Source organism: Helianthus annuus, chromosome 3 (genome assembly GCF_002127325.2).
Source record: "Helianthus annuus cultivar XRQ/B chromosome 3, HanXRQr2.0-SUNRISE, whole genome shotgun sequence".
Lineage (NCBI taxonomy): Eukaryota > Viridiplantae > Streptophyta > Magnoliopsida > Asterales > Asteraceae > Helianthus > Helianthus annuus.
In genome coordinates this window covers 41,582,298-41,608,991 of record NC_035435.2, presented here as the reverse complement: position 1 = coordinate 41,608,991, position 26,694 = coordinate 41,582,298, and the positions used below count along the sequence as shown (strand labels likewise).

At 37.7% G+C, this 26,694-nt stretch overlaps 3 protein-coding genes across 4 annotated transcripts; all 3 read left to right on the top strand.

Annotated features, from left to right (window-relative positions):
• Nucleotides 1-499: 499 nt before the first annotated feature.
• On the top strand, nt 500-11,688 carry LOC110868908 (adagio protein 1). 2 transcript variants are annotated; one of them, XM_022118173.2, is made up of 4 exons: nt 504-1,013; nt 7,919-8,023; nt 8,475-8,529; nt 9,631-11,688. In XM_022118173.2, the coding sequence occupies exons 1-4, from the start codon at nt 851-853 to the stop codon at nt 11,237-11,239; spliced, it is 1,932 nt and encodes a 643-aa protein (XP_021973865.1). In that variant the 5' UTR covers nt 504-850; the 3' UTR covers nt 11,240-11,688. The 2 variants fall into 2 exon arrangements, with proteins under 2 accessions (XP_021973866.1, XP_021973865.1); XM_022118174.2 differs by lacking the exons at nt 7,919-8,023; nt 8,475-8,529 and having other exon boundaries at nt 500-1,013.
• A 2,866-nt stretch (nt 11,689-14,554) lies between these two features.
• On the top strand, nt 14,555-23,162 carry LOC110868909 (rust resistance kinase Lr10). Its single transcript, XM_022118176.2, has 2 exons — nt 14,555-14,777; nt 21,793-23,162. The coding sequence occupies exons 1-2, from the start codon at nt 14,555-14,557 to the stop codon at nt 23,031-23,033; spliced, it is 1,464 nt and encodes a 487-aa protein (XP_021973868.2). The 3' UTR covers nt 23,034-23,162.
• Nucleotides 23,163-24,008: 846 nt separating this feature from the next.
• LOC110867067 (glutathione S-transferase T3-like) lies at nt 24,009-26,197 on the top strand. The gene is made up of 4 exons (XM_022116207.1): nt 24,009-24,405; nt 24,510-25,108; nt 25,959-26,073; nt 26,163-26,197. Exons 1-4 carry the CDS (start codon nt 24,009-24,011, stop codon nt 26,195-26,197), a joined length of 1,146 nt encoding a protein of 381 aa, XP_021971899.1.
• Nucleotides 26,198-26,694: the final 497 nt, after the last annotated feature.

The following is a 26,694-nucleotide window of genomic DNA, read 5'->3' as shown; positions in this document are numbered from 1 at the left end:
ATATATATATATATATATATGTATTAATCCATAACATGTATGAGGAATAGTGTCTATTTTGTCTTTTGTGGGTTTGTTATTTTTTTCTTTTTTGGTGAACTTTAATGTTTTTCATTATAAAACTTTAGATTTTTATAACTTTTGCACAAAAGTTAAAATGAGTTAAGTTTTTCTATTAGTTTTTCTTTAGGCTTTTTCTCGGATATGATCGTCGTCCAGTGGCTACTTAGTACGGTGTTTAGTGGTCACATTTAATCCGTCAGGTTTTTTTTACCCCCTCGATTTTCTAATATGTGTCGTATAAATTCTACTTCGTCTATGTGTCACATTACGTGAGCCACTTAGTGTTAGAATTCTTATTTTTATATTATGTTGATCATCGTTCAATTGCTACTTATCGTTGTTTTATGTCGCCTCTCTGTAATGATTTTACACCACATCCCGCAACACGGGGGCACGGGGGCTATTGACTAGTTGGTTCTTAATACCTAACAACCCCATGTGAAGGTGGGTGCAACTAGTACAACTGAATTGGTTCTTGACACCTATAGCTCGACAACCCCAAATTCCTTCCGTCCACACCACTCATATCCCAAATCCCCCAAAACCAAAACCCTAATTCTCCTTCCCCCTTCTCAATTCCGACCAAATTCCCCAACTTTCCGTCGCAATTTCATCCAATAATCAACCACCTCATCAATCCAACACTCTCCCCCACTTTTCACCGTCCAATTTGACCATTTTCGATGGGGTGAACCGATAGTTAATCGGTGTTTGTGCAGTTGTTATATGGAGTGGGATAGTAGCAATTCTGATCTAAGCGGAGACGAGGAAGGGTTCTTGTTGAACGATGGAGGCCCGCTGCCGTTCCCCGTTGATAGTCTGCTGCAACCGGCGCCTTGTGGATTTGTTGTTTCAGATGCTTTGGAGCCTGATCATCCCATTATTTATGTTAATTCGGTGTTCGAGATTATTACTGGGTATCGTGCTGAAGAAGTGCTTGGTCGTAATTGGTGAGTTTGTGTTTTATTTGGATAATATGTTGTTATTATTCAGTTTAGGTGTTAGCTGGAATGCTTGTGTTGAGATTGATATAAGGGTGAAGTAGTGGAGTGTACCTATTGGCCATAGTTGTTTAAGGCGCCACAAATAGTATAAAAGTGCGATTTTTAGGGGTTTATACATGTTTTAGGCTTTTTTTAGGGCTAGTTTAGGTTGTATTAAGTTGATTTCAGGCTTGTTTAGGTTTGAAATAATTGTTTCAGACCTGTTCAGATGATTTTCGTCCGGAATTTTGTGGGAACTTGGCCTGAAAAATGCGCCAGAGTGCCTGAAAGTAGGGGTGTGCGTCGGTCAGTTAAGCGGTTTTGAAGGTTATGGGTCGGTTAACCGTGAACTTCGGCCTAGCTAAAAGTAGCTCAAAACAATATGTTTAGGTATTACTTGATCTAGAAACTTTGGACTTGAAATGTTTTGACCATGGAATATATTGTTATTAGGCCGTGGGTTATGGGGCTTGGGTTGGGGCGTGGGTTGGGGTAAAACGCCCAAGCCACCACCCCGGGTGGGCTTGGGTTGTGGCGTGGCCCCTTGGGGCTTGGCTTTCAAGCCGGGCGTGGGGCGGTATGGCCAAGCGAGGTGGCTGAATCTCATTGGCTCACCCGCAACATCAGGCGGTTGTTTAAATTTTGAAATTTAAAATTCAAACGGTCCCCCCATCCCCCCATCTTCTCTAACCGCCACCCGGGTCCCCCAAAGGCCTATATATTGTAACCCCAACCCCACTGGTCCCCCCATCCCACGAACCAAAACCCCACCCCACGAACCCACTGTCTTGAACCCGCTACCCCGCTGGTCCCCCCCATCCCACGAACCCAACACCACTATGGCATCCTGGACCCGTGAAGAAGAAATGGCACTCGTCACTAGCGTCGTCGACGCTATGAAGGGGCGGCCACCGGGCCAAACAAAATATTGGGCGGAAGCATTCGCGGCCTACCGACATAACGTCAGTAACGACCGCCACAACCTCAACGCGTGCCAACATAAATGGCGCGAGCTACGGCCCAGGCTCGAGCGTTTCAAGGCTTACTACGAAGCCGTTCCCGGTCAAGGTTTAAAAGAACGTAAACGAGTTTCGAGGCGTTTTCCCTTCGCCTCACGAAGCGTAAGCCTCGAGGCGAAACGAGGCGTAAGGCCGAGGTGGTATTAATAAATAAATATAAAAATTATATATATTATAAAAATAATAATACTAACTAATTTCATCATCAGATTCATTAAAACCATTAAAAACATACATAAAAAAGACATGAAATGCTTGAAATTGACACACAAAGTCAAAAACATCAAAAACAACTATGAAAATCCTATGAGGCGCACCTGAGGCGCAGCCTTTCTTAGCGCCTCAGCCCCTCTGAGGCGCATATGCAGTAAAAACCCCATGAGGCGCGCCTCAGGCTCGTTTTATGGCCGTTTCGCCTCGAGGCGCGCCTTGAGGCGCACGCCTCAAGCGTTTTTTAAAACCATGTTCCCGGTGGCGAGTTAAGCCACGAGGACCGGGTGGCGGTGGCGAACATAGAGTTTCGAGGCAAGGAAAACAAGGCGTTCAACAAGATCGACCTTTTTGAAATTTTTTTAACGCTCTAGGTTTTTTTATTTTGTAATTTTTAGAAATTATGTAATTTTTAGGATTATGTAATTTTTAAAATTTTAATGAAGTTGTAGGTTTTTTTATAAATGTTGTGTGATTTTTTATAAATTTTTTGTATTTTTTTTTAAAAAACTTTTCTGCCACGCGGTGCACCCAACCCACGCCCCGCCATACCCCGCGGACACGTAACCTGGCAGTGGGCTGGCTCCCTTTACACGTGTCACCAAATGCCCAACCCAAGCCCCAACCCAAGCCCCACCATACCCCACGGTCTTACAAGTTTGTATGTATCAGTATATATTACATAGCATTAAAAAGTTACACATATTCTATAATATTAAAAAAATACATACAATCGGTTGGTTTTGGTGGGTATGGAAACCCGTTAACCACAACGAACTTTAAAAACCACCGGTTTTTGGTACAGGTGGGTTATATCGGTTCGGTTTCATTGTCAACATTTGGGTAGTTATGATTAGGGGCAATAGGATGTTTTAGTCTTTTAGAGTAAAGAAAAGAGGATATCATCAAAACATAACAATTATAAGTTCTAGCTTTTTATGGATGGCTAAAGTTGCAGTTTTGTGCTTTAAACGGAACAATATCTTTGTAGTTTGTAAGCGCATAGATGCAACTTTTAAACTGGGCTTCCTTATTGCTTACTGTTTATTGCCAACGCCAAAGAATGTTTTTAAGGGAATTAAGAAATGAATAGGGTATATCCCTTTATCCTAAATGTAGATAACAGGTCAATAGGAATGATTTTTCAATTTTTTTGGTCTTCTATATGTTGTATGGTGATTTTTTTACTGTACTGTATTACTGATGCATAGGAGTAACGTAAAAGTTAGTTTTCTAGGTTATTTTTGTCTAGTTCTACACTTTTCTGTTTGCTTCCTGCTTTCTTTTAAAATAATGATGCATGTTTGGTTCATTAACAGCAGTTTTTTAACCGTAGTTGATGCTTAGTATGCTAGCTTGTACCAACTGGTCAAGGATTGGATTGCTGTGAAACTACTTCATGCTATTATACTGACATAGATACTGTGAACCAGCGACCTGTGATTACTTATTTTAAGCCTTACATACACCATATGCTAGTAGCCTAAGAAGAAATAGGACACCCAACTTGTTCTTTTAGGCTATAGTTTTTCGGAAAATAGTAGGTTAATTGTTCTGATAGTATTCAATATACATTGAGGTCTGCCACTTTTGCTCTTTTAGTGTTGGAAGATCTATTTGATAGTTAAATATAATTAGAAAACTTGATACTGTGAAAAGATTGGCATTGTTACTAACTATGTTGTCAAAAGCGCAAAAAGCGCGCGCCTAGGCGCCCGGGCGCAGCGAGGCGCACCTATAGCGCCTGGTGGTAGCCTAGGCGCAAAAATGGGTTTTTTTGAAAAAAACGCTGCTGAGGCGCAAAAAGGCGCGCGCCTAGGCGCAAAAACGGTGCTAAGGCGCAGTGGATAAGCAGGAAAACTGAAAAAAATGAAACCGACTATTAGCTACATGATCATAAATGGCATATATAATAGTTTTTTTAATTTTATATGTGGAATATTATTTATTTTCAAAGCATAACGTATTTTTTATATTTTTTTCTCTATGTGCGCTTTTCTTAAAAAAGCCCACGCTTTTTTTGCGCCTTATGCCTAGGCTCCGGGCGAGGCCGATGCGCCTCGCCCGCGCCTTGCGTCTTTGACAACATAGGTTACTAACCTTAAACATGGTAGATTGGCATGGTTCACATCTCAAGCTCCCATCTTTTTCTCAAATTCTGAACTTTTTTTTTATTTAGTTTTACAAGTTTTGATTTAGTGCTAGACTTTGGAACGTGACAAAAGTTCACTAAGCTAAAAAATATGTATGTAGGGATGAGGCAGTATCTATATTTGTACTGCCAAACTTCCAAACTTTATTGAGTTTTACGATTTTACAGAGGACTAGACTTTGGAATTTGTATTGCCCAGGTTCAATAAACTAAAAGTTGTGTCAGGTAGGGAATGATGCAGTATCCGCATTGGGTATTTGTTCCCGGCGTTACCTCTATATTTATATGTTAAAAAAAATAAAAAATGAATTGAACTTCTGTTTTCATCTCTACGACTACGCTTGCCTAGATTTTTAAGAAAAAAATGTCCATCATGTGAAATCTTGACATTAGAAACTTGGAATAACGCTTGGACTAGTTGACAAATGAAAAGGAGTCATAATGCTGTAAGGGAAATCCTGGTTTCCTTCTATTGTATCTTATTTACTTATTTCCTTTTTTAAAATATTGCTGTGTTGTATATGTGTGATCTTTAAAAGTTACAAGACTGATTTCTTAGCCCTTGATTTAGATTTATATTTCATGCTCTTGGTTTTGAAAAGCACACCTGAGGCGCGCAGGGCGCTTAAGCGCGAGGCGCAACAAGGCACACACCTTGGGGCTTTTTCGCTCAGCGCCTAGAGTAGTTACAAGAAGAGCCAAACGCTTTTTTTTTGGATTTTCTGGGCTTTTTGGCCTGAGGTGGGCGCCTCTCGTACCCGAGGCGTTTTTATGCATTTAACTGTTGTACCTTGGGTTTTTTTGGCTTTTACGGGCAGCTAAAATCATACAAAACCTTCCTTATAGCCATATTTTGGGTAGGTAAAGCTAACAACCTATGGGATATATAAAAAATATATATAATTAGCTTGTGCCTCGGGTACGAAAATCCTGCCGCTTTTGTGCTTCGCGCCTCGATTTTAGACCTCGGCGCTTTTGTGCGCCTCTTGCTTTTTAAAACCAAGTTCATTTTTAATTTTAGTTTAAAAAAGCACGCCTTAGGCTAGAGGTGTTTGTAAATACGCTTTTTTGGGGGAAAATCGCTGGCCTACAAGAACGCTGTGAGGTGGTGCCATACTTATCGGTAGCGAAGATAGCGTTCGCTATCGCGCGCTTCGTAGCGAATCGACCATATCTTGCAATATGTTACTTAGCGACTCCATAGCGTGATTATAACGAGATTCCGACGACGAATTCAGGCTCCGGTGCTGTAATTTCTGCAGGAAACCTGCCGGAAGTCAGGAGGAAGAAGAAGAGAAAAGAGCGGCTGCGTGTTTATGTGTTTTAGCTTTTTAGGGTTAAATAACTTTTTGGATTTAAACCTTTAACGTCTCTATCTTTTCACTAGTTAACATATAGTCCCTAAAACTTGTAAAAATTTACATAAAAGTGTAAAACTAGTTTGAGTATTTTAACATTTAACTCCCTCTATCATCACTAGTTTACATTTGGTCCTTAAACTTCAAAATTTATTCATAAAAAGTATAAAATTAACATTATATATATAAAAAAATTATAAATAGCTATTTTTTATTTCTTAAATTTTTAACTACCTTATCGCTAAACACGAAATAGCGGGCGCTATTTCGTCGCTATCGCTACGTAGCATATAGGTACCTCGTCGCTATTTGTCGTTATTCGCTATCGATAACTATGGGTGGCGCTTGAAGTTGAAGGAGCTAGCAGCGCTACAAGAAGTGCTCCGTTCAAAATCAGGCTTGAAGAACGATTGAAGGACTAGAAAATATGTTTAGACTGAAGAACGATTGAACCATAGGTTCATATAATCGATTAGAACATACCTTTATGAAGAATCGATGCTTGAAGGACCTGATAACAGAAGCGATGCAGAGTCGGGATGAACAGAGGCAACATTCTTTTTTCTTTGGTCTAGAAAATATGTTTAGACTGAAGAACGATTGAACCATAGGTTCATACTATGTGTCAAAAGCGAGCTAGGCGCGCGTCTAGGCGCTCAGGCGCAGCGAGGCGCAACTAAACCGCCTGGTGGAAAGCTAGGCACAAATCTGTGTCTTTTTTTAAAAAACGCACTCAGGCGCTCGCCTGTAGCTGGGTGTAGGCGCAAAAAAGCGACCTAAACCAAAAAAAAGAGCCTAAAACAAGAAGGGACGACCTGAAACGTTAATTTAGAGAGGGTAGATAGTTAGGAACCTGGTTTAGCAACTTCTTAAAGACTCCACAGATGGGGAGAATCCCTGGTTAAACCCTGGAGCATTGTGGCCGACCGCCGACCAGCAATCTGGTGGACTGGTGTCGGCTGCTCTTTTTGATGGGAAACCCTGATTCAATAAAATTGATGGGCTGCCTTTTGTAGATTATGTGTAGATTATAATGGCCAGTCTTTGTTTTAAATAACTAACCTAATTTGTAGAATAGATGGGTGGCTCAACTAAAGATCTTAAATTGGTTTCCACTTTATTGTTTTAGTTTATTACAAATACTTAGATGTTTTTATAAACATTAATTATTGTTGTACACATTCTAAAAGGATGTTATGTTTTTTACATTATATTTGTATAATAGTGTAAAATTAATTAACTATTAATTTTACACTTATTATATATAATTTCTTTTTTTTTACTACAGCGCCTTACTTAAAAAAGCTCTCGCTTTTTTTTGCGCCTTGCTCCTAGGCTCCAGGCGAGACCTTTGCGCCTTAAGTGCGCCTAACGCTTTTGACAACATAGGGTTCATATAAATTTATATAATCGATTAGAACATACTTTTATGAAGAATCGATGCTTGAAGGACCTGATAACAGAAGCGATGTAGAGTCGGGATGAACAGAGGCAACATTCTTTTTCTTAGGATTTAGAATCGATGTATAAAGAGGAACTTTCTCTTTTTAGAGCCCAAGTTAAAGTCCGCTGGTCCAAAATAAATCCAATATAGACCTGATTTGACTGCTGGGCCCTGACCTCTATAAATCTGATTATAACGTTTTAAACTTGTAATATGCTCTTCTGTTATGTTTTATTGATTGACTAGAGAGTATTTTTTTATGTTTTTGAAGAGTCTCAAGTGTGTTTTCACTATGCTTTTTAAGTGTTAAGTGTGTTTTAGAATCATGTTTTGTGTTTATGATTGATTAATAAGTAAAATATTTCATATTGACATGTATAAATATTTTTTATAATTTTGTTTAGAGTAAAATGCCAAAATGGTCCCTGTGGTTTGGGCAGTTTTGCCAGTATAGTCCAAACTCCAAAGGTTTCATTTTTCGCCTGTGGGTCCAAAAAGGTTTCACCATTGCCATTTTGGTTCGACTGACTTAACCCCATCCATGCTCCTCAGTTAGTCAAGGGGTATTTTTGTCATTTCTTCTAAAATTTTAATTTAATTAAACCTTTTATTTCATTAAACCCATGTATAATACCAAAAATAGCTTTTTAAGATTATGAACCTGATGAACCACGTCCTTTGTTATTCAGCGATTCAACTGTCAGTGCCGGCGATTCTAACTCCGGCAACAAGCAAAAGATTACCATCCATGAGCTTAACAGAGTATAGTGGCAACAAAACACATCATAAAGAAGGTATTCCAACTTATATTGTAGAACTCAAAGATCTAAGCGAAAATCATCATCAATCAAATCTAACGACATGCTTTAAATGGCTTTTTAAACTTTGTCTCCCCAAAAAATTGCTGGTTAATATACTCCTCTGTTGCAACTGGCCAACAGACACGAAGACCGGGCCCTTTGAACTCCGACGGATTCCAAATCGGCCACGGATTTCTCCGGTTTTGATAAAGCCTTTAGGATCTTGAATGCACAAGAACTTGGTGTTAATTTTTCCAGAAAATTCATCAGAACAAATTACTAATCTAACATCGTATCCCTTAACCCAAAACATCCTAAGTCGGTTAATAAACTACTGTTATTATAAGTAACTTCAAATCCAAAACATCATATATCTTAATAAAAAAACACTAAAATAAATTGGTTACTATCTGAACTTGGACCCCGAGAATCGTCGGCATTACAGGTTTCCTGTCGTTGGAGAATGAAGAGTCACCATCTCCGGCGCCACTGCGTTACAGGTTACAATCTGAACTTGGTTACACCACCTCTGTCTAGATCTACCGCCACTGCTGTTCAGATCTGTGGTACTGGTGGTAGTGTTAAATTGATCTTCTGTCAATTTTATTTTACTAGAACTTGAATGGTTGTTTATGTATGCATTGATTGCCTTCAATTTTGGTTTCGAATAAGATGGTGGTGGTGGTGGGTGCTTTGAATTTTGGTTTTGAAAATCACATGGCCGAAAATCTCAGTGTATATAATATATGTATATAGAGATAATAATGAAATAAAAGGTTAAATTAAAATTTTAGGGGAAATGACAAAAATACACCTTGACTAACTGAGGAGCATGGATGGGGTTAAGTCAGCCGGACCAAAATGGCAATGGTGAAACCTTTTTGGACCCACATGTGAAAAATGAAACCTTTGGACTATACTGGCAAAACTGCCCAAATCACAGGGACCATTTTGGCATTTTACTCTTTTTCTATTATTTGAGCACCTTGCATATGTGAAGCTCTCACCTCTCGCACCAGCTTTTGGAACCAAAACGTCTCGGAGTGCCTCAAGCTTTTTTAAAAGAAGTTCTTAATATTACAGTTTTGGTCAAATTTAACCCTAAATTTTTTCTATTTTCTTGTTTCTTGAGTTTCATTTGTTGCACATTGAGAATATTATAGAGTTTTTTGTGCTTGGTTAGTTGTACATTTAGTATATTATAGAGTTTTTTTGCTTCTTTATGTTGTACATATTGGTTATTTACTTATTTATATACTAAATCATATTTAAAGCTTATTTATATATAATTTTTGGGTACATGATGATAGAAACATATGAAAAATATACAAAATACATAGATAAATACTGTGCGCCTCGGGTACGAAAGTGGTGCCCCTACTGTTTTATGTAGTCTAAAATTTAAATACATGCATTATGACCGATCGTTATCTTTGGAAAGGATCTTTTAGAGATTGTAAGTATATCATATATGTACATACGAGGGTTTTTTTGTGCTTGAAGTGTTATATGATTTAAATGTTACATTACTGTTGCACTGTCTACAAGTGACTACACTTGTTTTCTTCTGTTCTAATTTACGTATTTGTATTTTTTTTCAGTCGGTTCTTGCAATGCAGAGGTCCATACGCAAAAAGACGACATCCCCTTGTAGACTCAACCGTAGTCTCCGAAATCAGGAGATGTCTCGAAGACGGGGTTGAATTCAAAGGAGAATTACTAAATTTCACGAAAGACGGAACTCCATTAATGAACAGACTGCGTATGACGCCTATATACGGTGATGACGATGTAATAACCCATATCATCGGTATCCAGTTCTTCACCGAAGTCGATCTTGATCTGGGCCCACTTCCAGGGTCCACAACCAAAGGAACCGTTAAGTCATCTGACCCGTTTCGGTCCAGTCTTCTTTCGTTCCGGCTAACTCCAGACGGGACCCGCAACCCTTCCCGTGGACTCTGCAGGATTTTACAGTTAAGTGATGAAGTGATTTGTTTAAAGATTCTTTCACGGTTGACTCCGAGAGATATTGCGTCTGTCGGTTCTGTTTGCAGGCGGTTTTATGAGATGGTGAAAAACGAGGACTTATGGAGAATGGTGTGTCAGAACGCGTGGGGTAGTGAAACCACTCGCGTTTTGGAAACGGTTCCCGGTGCTAAACGGTTAGGGTGGGGGAGGTTAGCTCGGGAGCTTACTACGCTCGAAGCCGCTGCATGGCGGAAGGTTACAGTCGGTGGTGCGGTGGAGCCGTCACGATGTAATTTCAGTGCTTGTGCGGTTGGGAACCGGGTGGTTCTGTTCGGTGGTGAGGGTGTTAATATGCAACCGATGAACGATACCTTTGTACTGGATTTAAATTCGAGTAAACCGGAGTGGCAGCATGTGAAAGTCGGCTCACCGCCACCTGGACGTTGGGGTCACACACTTTCGTGTGTGAACGGTTCTAATTTGGTAGTGTTTGGTGGCTGTGGGACCCAAGGGTTGCTTAATGATGTCTTTCTGTTGGATTTAGACGCTAAGCATCCTACGTGGCGTGAAATTTCTGGTTTAGCCCCTCCACTACCACGATCATGGCATAGTTCGTGCACCCTTGACGGGACAAAGTTAATCGTCTCGGGTGGGTGTGCGGATTCGGGTGTGCTTTTAAGCGACACTTTTTTACTCGATCTATCGATGGAGAAACCGATTTGGAGAGAGATACCCGCTACATGGACCCCACCTTCTCGTCTTGGACACACTTTATCAGTGTACGGTGGTCGGAAAATATTAATGTTCGGTGGTCTCGCTAAAAGCGGGCCCCTCAGGTTCCGGTCTAGTGATGTTTTCACCATGGATTTAAGCGAGGACGAACCATGTTGGAGATCCGTGACCGGAAGTGGGATGCCGGGTGCTGGTAATCCTGGCGGCATAGGTCCACCACCGCGCCTTGATCATGTCGCCGTGAGTCTCCCTGGCGGCAGAATACTAGTCTTCGGTGGGTCGGTAGCGGGTCTTCACTCAGCCTCCCAGCTCTATATTCTCGACCCCACGGAGGAAAAACCCACCTGGCGGATATTAAACGTACCCGGGCGGCCCCCGCGGTTCGCGTGGGGTCATAGTACATGTGTTGTTGGTGGGACACGAGCCATCGTTCTTGGCGGTCAAACCGGTGAGGAATGGATGCTAAGTGAGCTTCACGAGCTATCTTTAGCGAGTTCTGTTATCTAAACGTTTGTAAAAAAAAAGTCAACATGTGTGGTTGCTGCTCCGGTCAACGCATTTTATGCACGAGAAGCATGACGTGTGTGTGGAGATCTCCAAGAGGTGCGATTTTTGTCCGATTTGTGAAGAAAACGGTTGGTGTGTACCGAGTTTGGTTGAGTCTCAGGTTTTTTGGTAAGCAGTAATTGACAGATTGGGTTAGGGTATGATATACTTAGGTCTTGTTTTTCATAATGTATGACGACCATGTAATGTTGTGGTTTAAGGTTCTGTGTTGCTTGTATATACGAAACGACAAATTTGTTCTTAACCTTGTGTACTGAAAGCTGTATTCGGCTCTACTATGTTCCCAGGAAGCCATAACCATTCTTTGGCTGTGGAAGGACCTTATGGGTAAGTTTTTGACAAGACATGGTGACTTACTTTAAGCATAACTATATTATTTATTATGTGTGTGTCTGTGTGTTTTGTTTATGTGCATTTTTGGGTCTGACATTTACTGTTTGAATGTTTTTATAATTCAAGAGTTTTAGAGGAATAATTAGGATGCTTACAATCAAGTTTGACCATATGACATGTTCTTTGATACCTTTGGGACTTGTTTCAATTTATATTTGGCAAATTGCGCATAGTATACTTGTTGGTTCGGGTCATAATGGGTTGGGTTAGAAGGGGGTGTGACCAAAATGGGTTGATATAACCTTCACCACTAGTCCTACGGGTACATACCGATTCCAGACCCAGGTGTAGAAAAAGAAACCGGACTTGACCCGACCTGGAACCACCGGAGTTCCACCTCTACCCATTCAAAACCCAGAGCCGACCCGGCCAAAACCCGGTTGAGTACCCGAACGTACCCGGAACCGGTTTATACTCTACCCGGTTCTTGACATTGTTGACTCAACCCGGACCCAGCAATACAAATATAACATAAACATCACACTGGCCGAAATACGATTTATAGGAGCCCAAAGACTTTCTCACGGCCCACACAAACTTGTTTGAGAATTATTGGCCCAACTTTCGAGAAAACAAACACACTGCAGACTCAAACGTCTGCGCGTGGTCTGCGTGGGGCAGACATAAGAGGTCAAGAAGAGCTTTTCACAAAAAACAAACACCCCCTCAGTTTCTCCCTTAAGGCAAATAAACGGACTTGAAGGTTGGAATACCTTCACATTTTCTGAAAGCTTGTTGCCGCCCGCTGCCGGAAAAAGCTCCGGCTATGCCATTTCCGCTGCAGGAAAAAGCTCCGGCTATGCCATTTTCTTCATTCTTTCTGATTCGAAAGCTTAACGGGAGCGACTGCAAAATTTTTAGGGGTGCTCAAGATTTTAAAATGCACATATCACTACAAATAATTTTTTTAAAGGAATGCGACCACCCACCTCAAGCAACAAGGTCCGCCACTGATAACTAACTTGTCTGTATTTAATTGCTCTATATAGTTTAGCTTAAAAGGTATTTACTAAAATTAAAAAAAAAAGGGCAAAGTTAAAAGTTGCAAATGGTCAAGTGGGTCGTAAACCGAATAATAATATTTTAATCTTGATGATTATCATCATACGTAGACCACTGTAGTGGGGTTTTTTGGACGTTTTTCCCCTAAAAAAGCCCCACAACGCCCTTTCTGCACCCTGGGGTGTTTTTTTGCCCAAATTGCTTTTGGCGTGCTTTTTTCCACGCCCAACTTCATTGCTTTTGTCCAATCACCTTTATCTTCCTTTTGTTTGTCCAATAAGATTTTTTGATGTTCTTTTTTATTTAATTTTATTACAAACATAATGCCCCACAATGCCCACATCCCCACTACTACACCCAATTTAGAAAACGCCCAATAATGCCCTATTGCTGACTGGGCTTCCACATGGCGCAAAACGCCCTCGGGTAGGGGCATTACCACTACACATGGTCTTATAGTATATCCCACAAATAGCAAAGCTACGATAGAGTTTGAGGAGAGTAAGATGTAGACAGACTGATGTAGACAGACTTACCTCTACCCCGTAGGAATAGAGAGGCTGCTTATATAGCCTTTGAATAGGGGTAGCGGCAGTAGTGTAAGTTTTGAAAAAAATTGACGTTTTTTCAATTTCGTTGCCCCTTTTTTTGTCACGTTACCCTTTCACGTTTTTTTCTAGATCCGCCATTGCTTCAAGTGAGACCCCCGGCTCCGAATAATAATATTTTCAACATATCCTAAAATCAGTTACCAGGTTAAACTTATAGACGCATACTTCTAAAAAAAAATCTTCTAAATTCTTTTGATCATTTTCCTGACTAGAATCGTGTCAGTCTGGACTCTGGATCCGGAAATATCACCCCTGGCCCAAGTTGCAATAGGATTTATCAACTCTTAAGACCTCACACCTTATTGAACAAGCAAGCCCATAAAATTCGATTATTACATGTTGGTAGTAGAGATGGGCATATAACCGGTTCCAAACCCGACCCGGTAGACCCGACCTGGAACCGGTTCCAGTTCCTACCCGCTTTATTAAAGAACTGGTTCCGGGTTCTAGAAAACCCGTAGGTTCTTACCCGGTTTCACATTTTATAAAAAAAATTGGTTCGTACCCGGAACCGGTTCTTCCGTAACCAAATCCAACCCAGTTCCTACACAGTGTTGATGTGGACTTATTGTTGAGCTTTGATACCACCGGCCTTTCAAAGACTATCGATGAAAGAAAAATTATGAAAAGCCTTTCACTATCGATGTGAACAAGCGGAATGAGACAAATTCGTATGAGACAAAACCGAACAAGACAGAATGACAAGACTGCTCTAACACCGTGTCAGCCAATGAAATTCAAACACAAAAATGTACTACTCCGGTGAAAAATTCCGGCTAAACTTGTCGCCGGAATCCATGGAGGTTTGTGATTTTCACTTTAAAAATCAATAAAAACTTGCATTTTTAAATCTCTCGAACCGTTTTTATTGACTTACCCAATGGAACCGGTTACAGCCCTACCCGGAATCGTCGGTTCCAGTATTAATGATCTAAAACCGGGTAGGAACTGAAACCGGTTCCTACAAGAACCGGTTCCACCCACACTCATATAAGAACCGGGTTCGATTAGGAACCTGTTCCGGGTATAAAAAAAACAATATGTCCATCTCTAGTTGGTAGTAGGTGTGTGATGAATGATGATATGACACTTGTGGGGACCAAATTGATCGTGTATCATGCATGATGAAAATTCATCAAATAAAACAAAGACATCAAATTCATCAAGTAATATCGAAGACTTCATGCTCATTTATTTAATAAACACGAAGACTACTCACACTTTCGAGGAAATTGCCATCTAGGTTGAAATGAAACAAAACGCGTTAAAAATTTCATTAAAATTTTACAACATCATATCTTTCAAACGATCATTAATCTTTTGTTCTACCATAATGACATCTCCAATGTACAGGTTTCCAGATGGGTTCTTTAATGATGTTCCTATGAAAAGTAGTGAGGATGAATTTTTCAGTAAATTTGGCGATATGTTTGATAAGATGGCTGATATAGGTGATTCATCAACTAAATGGAGTAAGTATCAAACTTCTATTGATTTTATTGATCTACAAACGAATCACAATTCAGCAGGAAGTTTGTTTATATAATAAACGAAAGAACATAAACATTTTTTTTTATTTATTTAATCAAAACAAACGAATATGATGAATACATGTTATGTTCAATCAATATCACAAACTTGTGTTTATGTTTATTTATTTAAGTTCTCTAACGTTAGTTTATGTTTGTTCGTTTACATATCCATATAAGCTTATTCATTAGATTGTGGGGTGCGGGGCGTGGGTTGGGGCGGCGGTTTTGGTTCAACGCCGGCTGCTCCACCCCGGCGGGGGGCTGGGTGAAATGGTTGGCTTTGGTTGGCTGGTTCCTATGAAGCACGGGGACGACATATTGCATCGAGTACTCGTTCCAGGGACGGAAACGCGTAGGGGAAGGCTCGGGGACGCTTCCCAAACGTACCCGGATATTGGGAACTTCTATAAAACCGTACCCAATATTGGGTACTTCCAAAAAGAGTATCGGGGACGTTTCCTAAAATATTTAGGGTTTTAACCTTTTAACTTCCAAATACGTAAGTCAGTCTTTTATAATTATATATGCTACATCGGCCTTTTATAAATATCTATGCTATTCTAAACATTCACGTACAACAAGTCTGATCATCATCTCTATTCAAGTATTCATTATTCATCGAAGATGTTGGGTTTTTGGAGGTTGTCAATCTTTCGCTAGATGAACCGGAATTTGAAAAAGTTTTGATTATTGATAATTAATTAACTATGGTTGATGTAGTGTTTTTGGAGTGTAATAAATTTTTGGACTTTGTTTAATATATTTTTATTTTTGGGACTTTGTTTAATATATTTTTATTTTTGGGACTTTGTTTAATATATTTTTATTTTTTAATATTATTTTTTCCCGTACCCGTATCTTGTATTTTTTAGTTTTGCTGTTCCCCGTACTCGTATCGTCCCCATACCCCAGTCCCGTACCCGTATCCGTGCTACGTAGGCTGGTTCGATCTAGCCGTTAGGGTAGTCGTTGCCAAAAAAAAAAATCCACATGGCTGGCTACGCCAAGCTAAGCCACGCCACATCACACCCTTAGTTTTTGAGTATGACCTTGTGGATCCCACCCTCGTCACGTGTCAAGCAATACCCCCAACCCAAGCCCCTCCACACCCCATAATCTTAGAAAAGCATTCACATTTAAAAAAAAAAAAATTTTAGTTAAATTGTAAGAATGAAGATAAGGATGAAGAATTGAACGTGAATGTTTCTAGTTACTAGTAATACTAACTAGGTTTTGCCCGTCCGCGTTGCGGGGCATTAAGCCGAATATTTCTTTTTCATAGTATGTACGTCTGTATTTTAGTTACTTGTACATACTACTCATAACACGATCTCAAAAAAAATTACATTGACTAAACAAAGTAAAACAAAATACTACCATACTTTTGCTAAAAAAAACTAAAACGATGGAAAAACTACCGCTTGGCATGACGAACAAAAATTAAATCGAGCCAACCAATTAAAACAAAACACTACCATAGTCTTGTAAAAAAATATTAAAACGAATTTTATATTGGGGGCAAAATCGTAAATAAACACAAAAAAATCATATCGAAATGTAAATCAACTTAAGTTTATATCGACACGTAAATAAAAATAAAGACGTAAAACTCGATTAAAAAGTATTTAGAAAGTTAACAAGTTGTAAGAGTCAATGCTGAAAATTAAAGGGTAAAAGTAAAACAAAAAAAAAACCATAAAAACAAAAGAAAGAAAGAAAAAACAAAAGATTAAAAAAAATAAAAGGAAAAAGAAAAAGACAACACCACTGTAGCAAAGTGGTGTTGTCATTTGATATATATAATAATTAGTCCATGATGCATAGACCATAACTCCTGTGAGTGTAACGCTAAGCCGCTTGTGATCTACCCGAGACCGGTTCACTAAAAGCTCGAATCAAACCAAGTTTAAACGAGTTCGAGTTTAAAAATCAGCTGATTATTTGTACAATTTTTATTTAATATATGCTTATATAATAAAAATTATTATTATATATAAAAGCTATGATAAAAATAACAAATTTATATGCATTATGTTATATATATATATATATATATATATATATATATATAGGGTAGGGTTCCAGCGTGAACCTAATCCCATGCGTGAACTGCGTGAACTAATCTGGACCATTGATTTCCTTTTTAGTTGTTAAGGGTATGATTGTAATTATATAAAAAATTAGATTTAAATCATTATTTTAATAATTGAATTAAGTTACATCTTTCCTATTTTAAATTCATTATCCACATTATCTTTTATTTCATTTTTATTTTTTTAGATTTCACCACCAGAATTCGGATTATGATTTTTAAGATTCACGTAACCTTCATATTTCAACGGTATACACATGTGTACTTTGATATGAATTGAACAGTACACATGTGTACTCAGCATGGTACATATGTGTAATTAGCTACATAATACATACATATAAACAAAACTTGTAAACCTATTTTATATTAAGCAAATAACAATTTCCATAATGTTTGCCAAACAAAAAAAAAAAAAAAACATACAATTACAAGTTCAAGTTTCGTGAAAACAATAAACGCAACATAATCGGAAAAATAAAAAAAGACATAGTCTTTTACAACTATTCGCCGCGTTGTATGCTGAATCATCCTTATCGACCAAGCAAACAAACATACGTGAATCATCCTTATCGACCTCATACGTGAATCATCCTTATCGACCTTTCATCTCCACTTTCCTCGTTTAACACAAAAAACTCAGCAATTAGTACGTTGCATAATTCACAAGTGTACATCAACAACTTTACACATTCAATACACAAAAAAATATGAGATATCACAAAAACAAACGCTATACACATGTGTACATCGCATTAAAAACATAGCAAAACCAGAATACACATGTGTACAACGCTTTAAAAACAGAGCAAACTCAGAATACACATGTGTACAGCGCCTTAAAAAAAGTTGATTATGTCTTTGCAAACAGGTAAATCTAACAGCATGATTATGTCTTTTTTATTAACAAAAATAAATAAATAAAATCTAAATTTAAAAAAAAATAATAATATTAATAATAATTACCATCCATGTTCCATCTTCCATCTGAGGAAACATAACCTTTTTTAATTGAAAGGTTAAGATCTGTAAGAACTGGAACAGCCTCAAGAAGAATTCCATCGTTTCTTGCACTGTCAATCTGAAATAAAAAAAAATTAATTAATTATTAATTTTATAAATATAAATTTATATAATATACATAAATTAACTTTAAAAAAATATATAGAAAATTACCATGATACGTGTTGCGTCTGCACATCCAGCATTATCAATCATGACCCTAACGAAGAAAAATTATACAGACAAGTCAACAAAAGCACGAAATTCAAACTTTGAAGTTTTGAAGATGAAAATTGGGGCAAACGAATTAGTCAAAATTGAATCGCTTAAGAAATTTCTGGAAATCGGTTTAAATGGATCTGCGAAGAACACCATCCGGAATGGTTTCGAAACGAAAAAATGAGTTGAAAACTTACAGATCTGGTGTTATCACGGGTTGTGAGAGTTCGTCGATACCCTAAAACCTCGCCGCCGCTGTCGGCACTCCTCTCCGCCGCGAGCCACTTCACCCCTGTCGTCATCCATCACAATCACAGCACCACCGATTCCGGCACAAAATTCAATCTTATTGTATCTTTCTGGTACGATTCCGGCGAGCTCGGTGGCGGTGGTGCCGTAACCGTGGTTGGTGGCGACGCCGCACTGCCAGTGCCAGGGGTCTAGATCGATAGGTTTTCATCACAAGCTTCAACAAGTTATTACTTTGTCTCAATATAGAATAAAATATTTTCTTATAAAACTGTGCTTAAAATAGATGAATTCAAGTAATGATTAGATATAGTAATAGCATTGGTTTTGGTACGTATTTAATATAATGGAAAGAATTTAGGTTTCTTTTTTTGAATTATTTTGATTGCGTAATTACAGTTATACCCTTTTGTATTTAATTAAATTAAAAAAATTAACCAAATAATTACCATCATGCCACTCATTTAAATCTTAAGATCATATAAATTAACGGCCAAGATTAGTTCACGCTGGAGAAATTGTTCACGTTTGAACCTAATCCTATATATATATATATATATATATATATATAGGGAGAAGATCATGCGAGAACCACCTCTTATTGTGAGAACCGCGAGAACCAATGTGAACACACAAAAAATGCCTAAAAATAGCTAAAAATCACACAAAAAATTTTTATATAAAAATCGCTACTTTTCGAAGCCAAAAAAAAAAAATTTAATTTTTTTTTTAAAAAAAAAAAAATTTTTTTTGGCCACTAAAAGTAGCGATTTGAGCATAAAAAATATTAAATTTTTTTTTTTTAGATTTTTTTAGGTTTTTTGGGGGTTTAGTTTTTAGCATTTTAGCTTGGGGGTGGGGGGGGGGGGGTTAGGTTTTTTTTTGGGGGGGGGGGGGTGGGGGGTTTAGGTTTTTTGGGTAGGGGGTGGGGGTTAGTTTTTTTTTAGGTTTTTTAGCTATTTTAGGTTGTGTTCACATTGGTTCTCAAGGTTCTCACAATAAGAGTGGTTCTCGCATGAGCCCCTCCCTATATATAAGGGAAGGTTCATTGGGGAACACTAAAAAAGTGGGGAACGACGGGGAACCGACTCAAACGAACTCCGATTGGACTCATTCCAGCGGCGTTGGAACCGGCTCGTCGAACCCTAACTAAGATCTCTTAACCCTAAATCCTAACTCCTAAACTCTAAACCCTAAAGCTAAAAAATAAGGCTAAAACCTAAGCTAAACCGTAAAATTTAAACTATAAACCCTAAAAACTAAACCCTAAAGGCTAACCCTAAAGTTAAACCCTAAACCCTAAAGCTAAACCCTAAAGTAAACCCTAAAGCTAAACCCTAAAAGCCAAACCCTAATATATTTAGGGTTTAGGCGTTATGATTTCGGGTTTAGGGTTAAGAGATCCTAGTTAGGGTTCGACGAGCCAGTTTCAACGCCGCTGGAATGAGTCCAATTGGAGTTCGTTTGAGTCGGTTCCCCACTTTTTTAGTGTTCCCCAATGAACCTCACACTACATATATATATATAGTGGAGGGTTCAAATGAGAAGAATGTTTTTGTAAGAATAAAAAAGAACAAACTTCAACCAATAATAATGCTTCATTTTACTTCATTTAATTTTTGTATTTAATATGGGTGTAAGGGTATATTGGTAAAATTAGATAGATCATTAATTCTTAGTCTTCCTTTTTAATAGCTCACTAAATTAAATTTGTAACTTATTAAAAAAATATATATGTTTTCAAAGAAGAAAAAAATTAATTTAAAGTGTAGGATAAATTATGAGGTGTGTAGGATGAATTACGAGTTGTGTAGGATAAATTTCAGTATGTGTAGGATAAATTTCAAAAACGTGTAGGATAAATTTTGATGTGTCTAGGCAAAATTTTTAGTGTGTAGGATGATACTCTTTATGACTAATTAATTAGTCAAAAATAATAATAAATGAGATGAGAGAAAAACTATTTAATGTTTTACAATTGTACCCTTTATTCTTTTTCTTCTCAATTTAATTTTTTTCTCAAATGAACCTCCCCATATATATATATATATATATATAGGGTAAGGTTCATGCGAGAACCACCCTTATTGCGAGAACCGCGAGAACCAATGTGAACACAACCTAAAATAGCTAAAAAAACCTAACCCCCCCCCCCCCCCCCCCCAAAAAAAAAACCTAACCCCCCCACCCCAAGCTAAATGCTAAAAATTAAAACCCCCAAAAAACCTAAAAAAAACCTAACCCCCCACAAAAAAAAAAAAAAACCTAAACCCCCCTCCCCCACAAGCTAAAATGCTAAAAACTAAACCCTCAAAAAACCTTAAAAAATAAAAAAAAAATCTAATTTTTTTAATATTTTTTATTTTAAAATCGCTACTTTTAGTAGCAAAAAAAAATTTGTTTTTTTTGCTACTAAAAGTAGCGAATTTTTTTTTAAAATATTAAAAAAAAAAATTTGTGTGTTTTTTAGCTATTTTTAGACATTTTTGGTTGTGTTCACATTGGTTCTTGGGTTCTCGCAATAAAGGGTGGTTTCTAATCTTTGTCCTATATATATATGGTATGGATAGTGTACATTAATTCAGAAGTGTGATAAGTGTATTATAACACTATATAACACCATATAAACACCGTATAATACTATGTAACACCATATAACACTATGTAACACTATATGACACTATATACCAATATATAACACTGTACATTTATCATAGATATGATATCAGACAAACTATAATGTTATATTTGTTATATATTATAATATAGTGTTACATAGTGTTATATGGTCTTATATGGTGTTACATATTGTTATACGGTGTTTATATGGTGTTATATATAGTGTTATAGTACACTTCTCACACTTTTGGATTAATGTACATGATCCTCTACCTATATATATATATATATATATATATATATATATAGATAGATTAACAACAAATACATATTAAAAATAATAAAAAAATGTTTATAAATTAATTAATATATAATAAAGGAGCCGAGCCTAAGCTTTAAAATAAAACTCGAAAACAGTCAGACTCGAGCTCTCGTAAGTTAAAGTGTTAAACGAGACGAGCTCTGGCTTGGCTTGGCTGGTTTACATCCCTAAATTCACTCCAATCAAATTTTAGAACCAACCCTTGAGTAATATAAAAACGTATAAACTTGTTGTGTCGTTCATTTTGCTCATTTATGTTCGATTAAACAAATAAACATAAACAAACATGAATGCATTAATTTTTTTAAGGAACGAACATGAACATAAAAATCCGTTCATCTAAGTGTTCGTGTTAAATTCGTTCTTTTCATCAGTCTAATGAACAAGAACAAGCCTTCATTTGTTCAGTTACACAACCACCATATTGATTCTTTAAATATATATGTTTTCAGCTTCAGCGACAATCATTGTTTGCTCAATCACCATCACAGTGGTTGTACTCAGATGGATGATGAAGAAAGAACAAACACTTATAACAACTTATCCACCTTTGCTCACCACCAACACCAACACGAACACGAACACGGTTTCCCCTATTTCTGATCAACATATTGCTGTGAACATGCCACCAGTTCAACCAGTGGTTTCATTCTCACAGATCCTAGAGGACACCATGGAGAGATTTCTCAAGGATGTAGCTAGAGAAAGGCCCATAAGGTTCTCGCGTCAAGATATCAACGAACTCACCCATAATCTATCGTCTTTCTTGGGCGCAGGCGGCTATGGTAATGTCTACAAAGGCATGTTTCCGAATGGAGTTACTATAGCAGTCAAAGTGCTTAAAGATAAACACTCTGACAAGAAAATCCAAGAACAGTTTATGGCTGAGGTAGGAACTTTGGGAAGAACACATCATGCAAATCTAGTAAGATTATATGGCTTTTGTTTTGATCCAACAATGCGCGCACTTGTTTACGAGTATATGGAGAATGGATCTCTTGATAAACTACTGTTTGATAGGAACAAGCTGGTTCCGTGGCAAAAGCTGTCCCAAATTGCGATTGGGATAGCAAAAGGATTGGCGTATCTACATGAAGACTGTGAACAAAAAATAATCCACTATGACATAAAGCCAGGCAATGTATTGCTAGATTCTAATCTAAACCCGAAAGTTGCAGATTTCGGGCTAGCTAGGCTTTGTAACAAAGAAAGCAATGGTGAAAGTAGTCAAGCATGCATGACTGCACATGTTGGGACACCGGGATATGTTGCTCCCGAGTGTTATGACAAGTTAACTCGTGTGACCAACAAGTGTGATGTTTACAGTTTTGGGTTGTTGTTACTCGAGATTATTGGGAGGAGGAGAAACTTTAACCCGAACGAAAGCATTGATGGCAAAGAAATTCTTGTGACTTGGACATGGAAATTATATCAAAAGGGTAAACTTTCAAAGTTGTTTTTGGAATGTGGTATTGATGGGGAAAACATACAAGAAGCAGAAAGAATGTTAATGGTGGTTTTTTTGTGTGTTCACCATGATCCAAATAAAAGACCAAGTATGAGTAATGTGGTAAAGATGTTAGAGGGAGAAAAGGATATCAATGCACCTTCGAATCCATTTGATTACGAAGAATCATCAGTTGAAAGCGAAGAGAAGTCGAATGCAACATCGGAGATAGAATTAGCCAGCTAGTTAATCACCAAAAACCATTTCCATTGTACTTGATATTTGTTTTATTTCTTAAATACTAAATAGCAATGTCTTGTACATACAAGTTCTTTTCATGACTTATCATATAAAAATATGTTGTCCTCTTTTGTACCCTCTTAGAGCAAAAATAAATAAATAAATAAAACATTTCATTGTACTTAATATTTGTTTTAAATCGTAAATACTAAATAGCAATGTCTTGTACATACAAGTTCTTTTCATGACTTATCATTTGATATGTTGTCCTCTTTTGTACCCTCTTATAGCAAATGATGGAACCAAGAGGGGGTCAAGGGGTCACAATCTGATGGGTTGTTTTTTTTTTTTTTTTTTTTTTTTTTTTTTTTTTTATAGAATCCAAAGTTATTTATAATGAAAAACATGAGTTGAGTTTTTAATTATAGCCTTTCTCATTGATACGTACGCCTTTGTCATTTTTTAATTATAGCCTTTCTCAAACTTTCATGCTCGTATAGTTTTCTAATTTTTTTAGGTTGTGCTTTACAAAAATATTATCAAAACTATAATTGTTTTGATCAAATGATGCATCTTTCTAGTATTAAAAGATTGAAAGCAAGAAAATGTTGGGTTCCTAATTTGGACGTTTGGGTGTGGGGAACGGCAGTGGGCCGTCCCACCCCTTTAGCTTCGTCAAACACTGCCCCTTTGGGCCCGGCATGGCTTTTCCGTCCGAATTTGGACGTTGGAGACGGGCCGGCTTTTTGAATGGGGTGGGCCCTTGAAACGGTAACTTGCAACATTTAAAAAAAAAAATTACCCCACCACTATAAATTCAACCCCTTTTCACCCCATTTTTTTTACCAAACTACTCCCACTTTTCTCTCATTTTTATAAAAAAAAACCTCTCCCAACCTTTAAAAAAATTATGGATCCCTACAACCCAAATAATCCCAACTCAAGTTCACACCCGTTTTGTCATCCGGCTACACACCCGTAATGGACAACGCTTTTGCGGGTTACCAACAAATGCCAAACGCTTTCAACCAATACCCGTTCAACCCAATGCAAATGCAACCCAACATGCCGTTCAACCCATATCAAATGCAACAACCCAACATGTCGTTCAACCCATATCAAATGCAACAACCCAACATGCCACAAGCACCTCAAACACAAATCGAGGAACAAGATGATGAGATAGAGGTTGTGCCAAAAACACAACCTAAACCTTCAAAAAAGAAAAATAAAAAGGGAAAGGGTAAAAAGGAAGATGCACCGGGCAAACAAATGCAACAATGGACAAAAATTGAGGAAGAGGCGTTGGCGAAAGCATATATTAACTCTTCAACGTCTCCTATAGTCGATAAAATATTATTATTCTTATATTATTATTGTTATTAAATATTATTTGTATACTTTTATTGTTGTTTGTTAAATATTTATTTGTACACTATATTTTTCTTACAAAATATTATTATTGTTGTTACTAACTTGTAGGTAACAATCAACTAAGCGATTCGTTTTGGCAAGAAACCCTTGATATATTCCACGGGCTTATGGAACAAGGCGAGTACAGAACCATTGATTCTATCAGCTCGAAGTGGCGCAAGATGAATACGTTGATCAACCGCTTTTGTGGGTTTTATAACACAACGCGCGCCAACAAACCGAGTGGGTGGAACCACGAAAATGTTTTCAATGAAGCGGTGCGTTTATACGAAAATGAGAGCAAAGCTCCTTTCCCACATGTCCGTGCTTGGCTAGTTGTAAAGGATCACCCAAAATGGAAGGGATGTCAAAATGAGGTTGCACAAGCGAAACGAGCAACGAAACGGTCTAAATCTTCCGAGTCAGGAAGTTATAGCGTTGGAGGCTCAACCGGTCGTTGCCAAATAAATATCAACGACGAGCCCGACTATGAGGAGGAGCCGATTGAAGATGGAGAACGTCCCCCAGGAAGGGACAAAAGTAAAAAAATAGCGGCTGAAAAAAGGAAACAAGCCGCATCAGGAAGTGGTGGTGGTTCGAGGTTGGAAGGTGTTATGGTAGAGTTAAAATCATTCAAGGAAATCTTTAACGACAGGCAAACCGAGAAGGTAAATATTAAAAAAAAAAACTAGCCGAGGAGAAGCTAAAAAAGCAACAAGAAGCGCAGGAGTTAGAGGAATGGAAAATAATGACCACCGACCTTAGCTCCTATCCACCGGAAGACCGTCCCATTTTACAAATGATGAAGGACAAAATTAGGAAAAAATGGAGTGGGGGAGTCTAGTTTTAATTTAAATGTAACTTTAGGTTATTTTTAAGTGTGTGTTTTTTTTTAATTTAAATGTAACTTTAGGTTTTTTTTAGGTGTGTTTTTTTTTATTTAATGTAACTTTAGGTTGTTTTTTTAGGTTTTATTTAAATGTAACTTTTTTATTTTTATTTACTTTGTTTTCATTAATTAATTAAATCAAATAAATAATAATAATAAAAAAAATGAAGGAGGAGCATCCCCACACCATTGGATAGTCTCCAAGGGGAGGGTCCTTCTCCTTTGCCTACGTGGCGCTTATGTGGAGGATAGTCCTTTGGAGACTATCATCCCCCATACCCAATGGTCTAAGCCTTTGGTCCAGATTCCCAAGAGGGGAGAAGGTAATCATTTGGGCAGCAGACCGTAGATTGATTAGTCGGCTCATTAATTAACTTGTTTTTTTTATTTGAATAGCATACTTTATTAAATTAACTTGTTGATTAAGGGATTAACCATAAATAGGGCTGTAAATGAACTGAACGGACACGGACAATGCCTTGTTCATGTTTTTCATTAAGGAAACAAATGTGTTCACGAACGATTAATGAACACTTACCAATCTAGATTTTATGTTCGTTTTTGTACAATAAGGAAATGAACGTGTTCACAAATACAAATAAAAATCGATGAAAAGCAATGAAGGCTAGCGGTGGATGGCAGAGGAAGCAACGTTGGAACTTGAAGCCATAATCGCGAAACAAAGTTCGATATTGTTCATTGATGTGAATATTGAGGAAGGAAAAAGAATGCTGTATAAACAAGGTGAAAATAAGGTTTTTTTTTTTATTTTGTCGATACGCTTTTGACAGTTAACTCAATAGGTTACTTTTTGGTTTATTAAAATGTTTTAGCTCTAGATTGTAATAAGGGCCCTAATGGTGATTAAATCCATTGGGGAGCCTAAGCCTATAGGGCAAACCTATATAAAGGATTTTGTATGAAGAATGGAGGTCAATAGTGTAGGAATGTGTTTGGATCGATCACGATCTTCTTGAATGTACAACTGATTGCTATGATCTCGTATCTTGTGCGGAATCCAAATACGAGAGTGACTTGAACAAGAACAAGTAATTAAAATGATTTCGATTGATAATTTATAAGTACAAAACCGTGAAATCACTTGGACAGAGTTTCCCCACTCAAGTCCTCCAAGCTACAAATGAACAAGACCCAAGACACCTATAGTAGTACTCCTAGATCCACACCAACATGTATTCACGGATCTGCGCAGGTTCGCACGGATCTACTTGTTGCGGATCGACATGGGCAAACCAAACAAACCCTAATCAAGCGCTGATTCGTGCGGATCTGCATTTGCGTGGGTTCGTGCGAACCTGCATCACACTCTAATACACGCATACACTTCAATATCTAGTCTTGTCA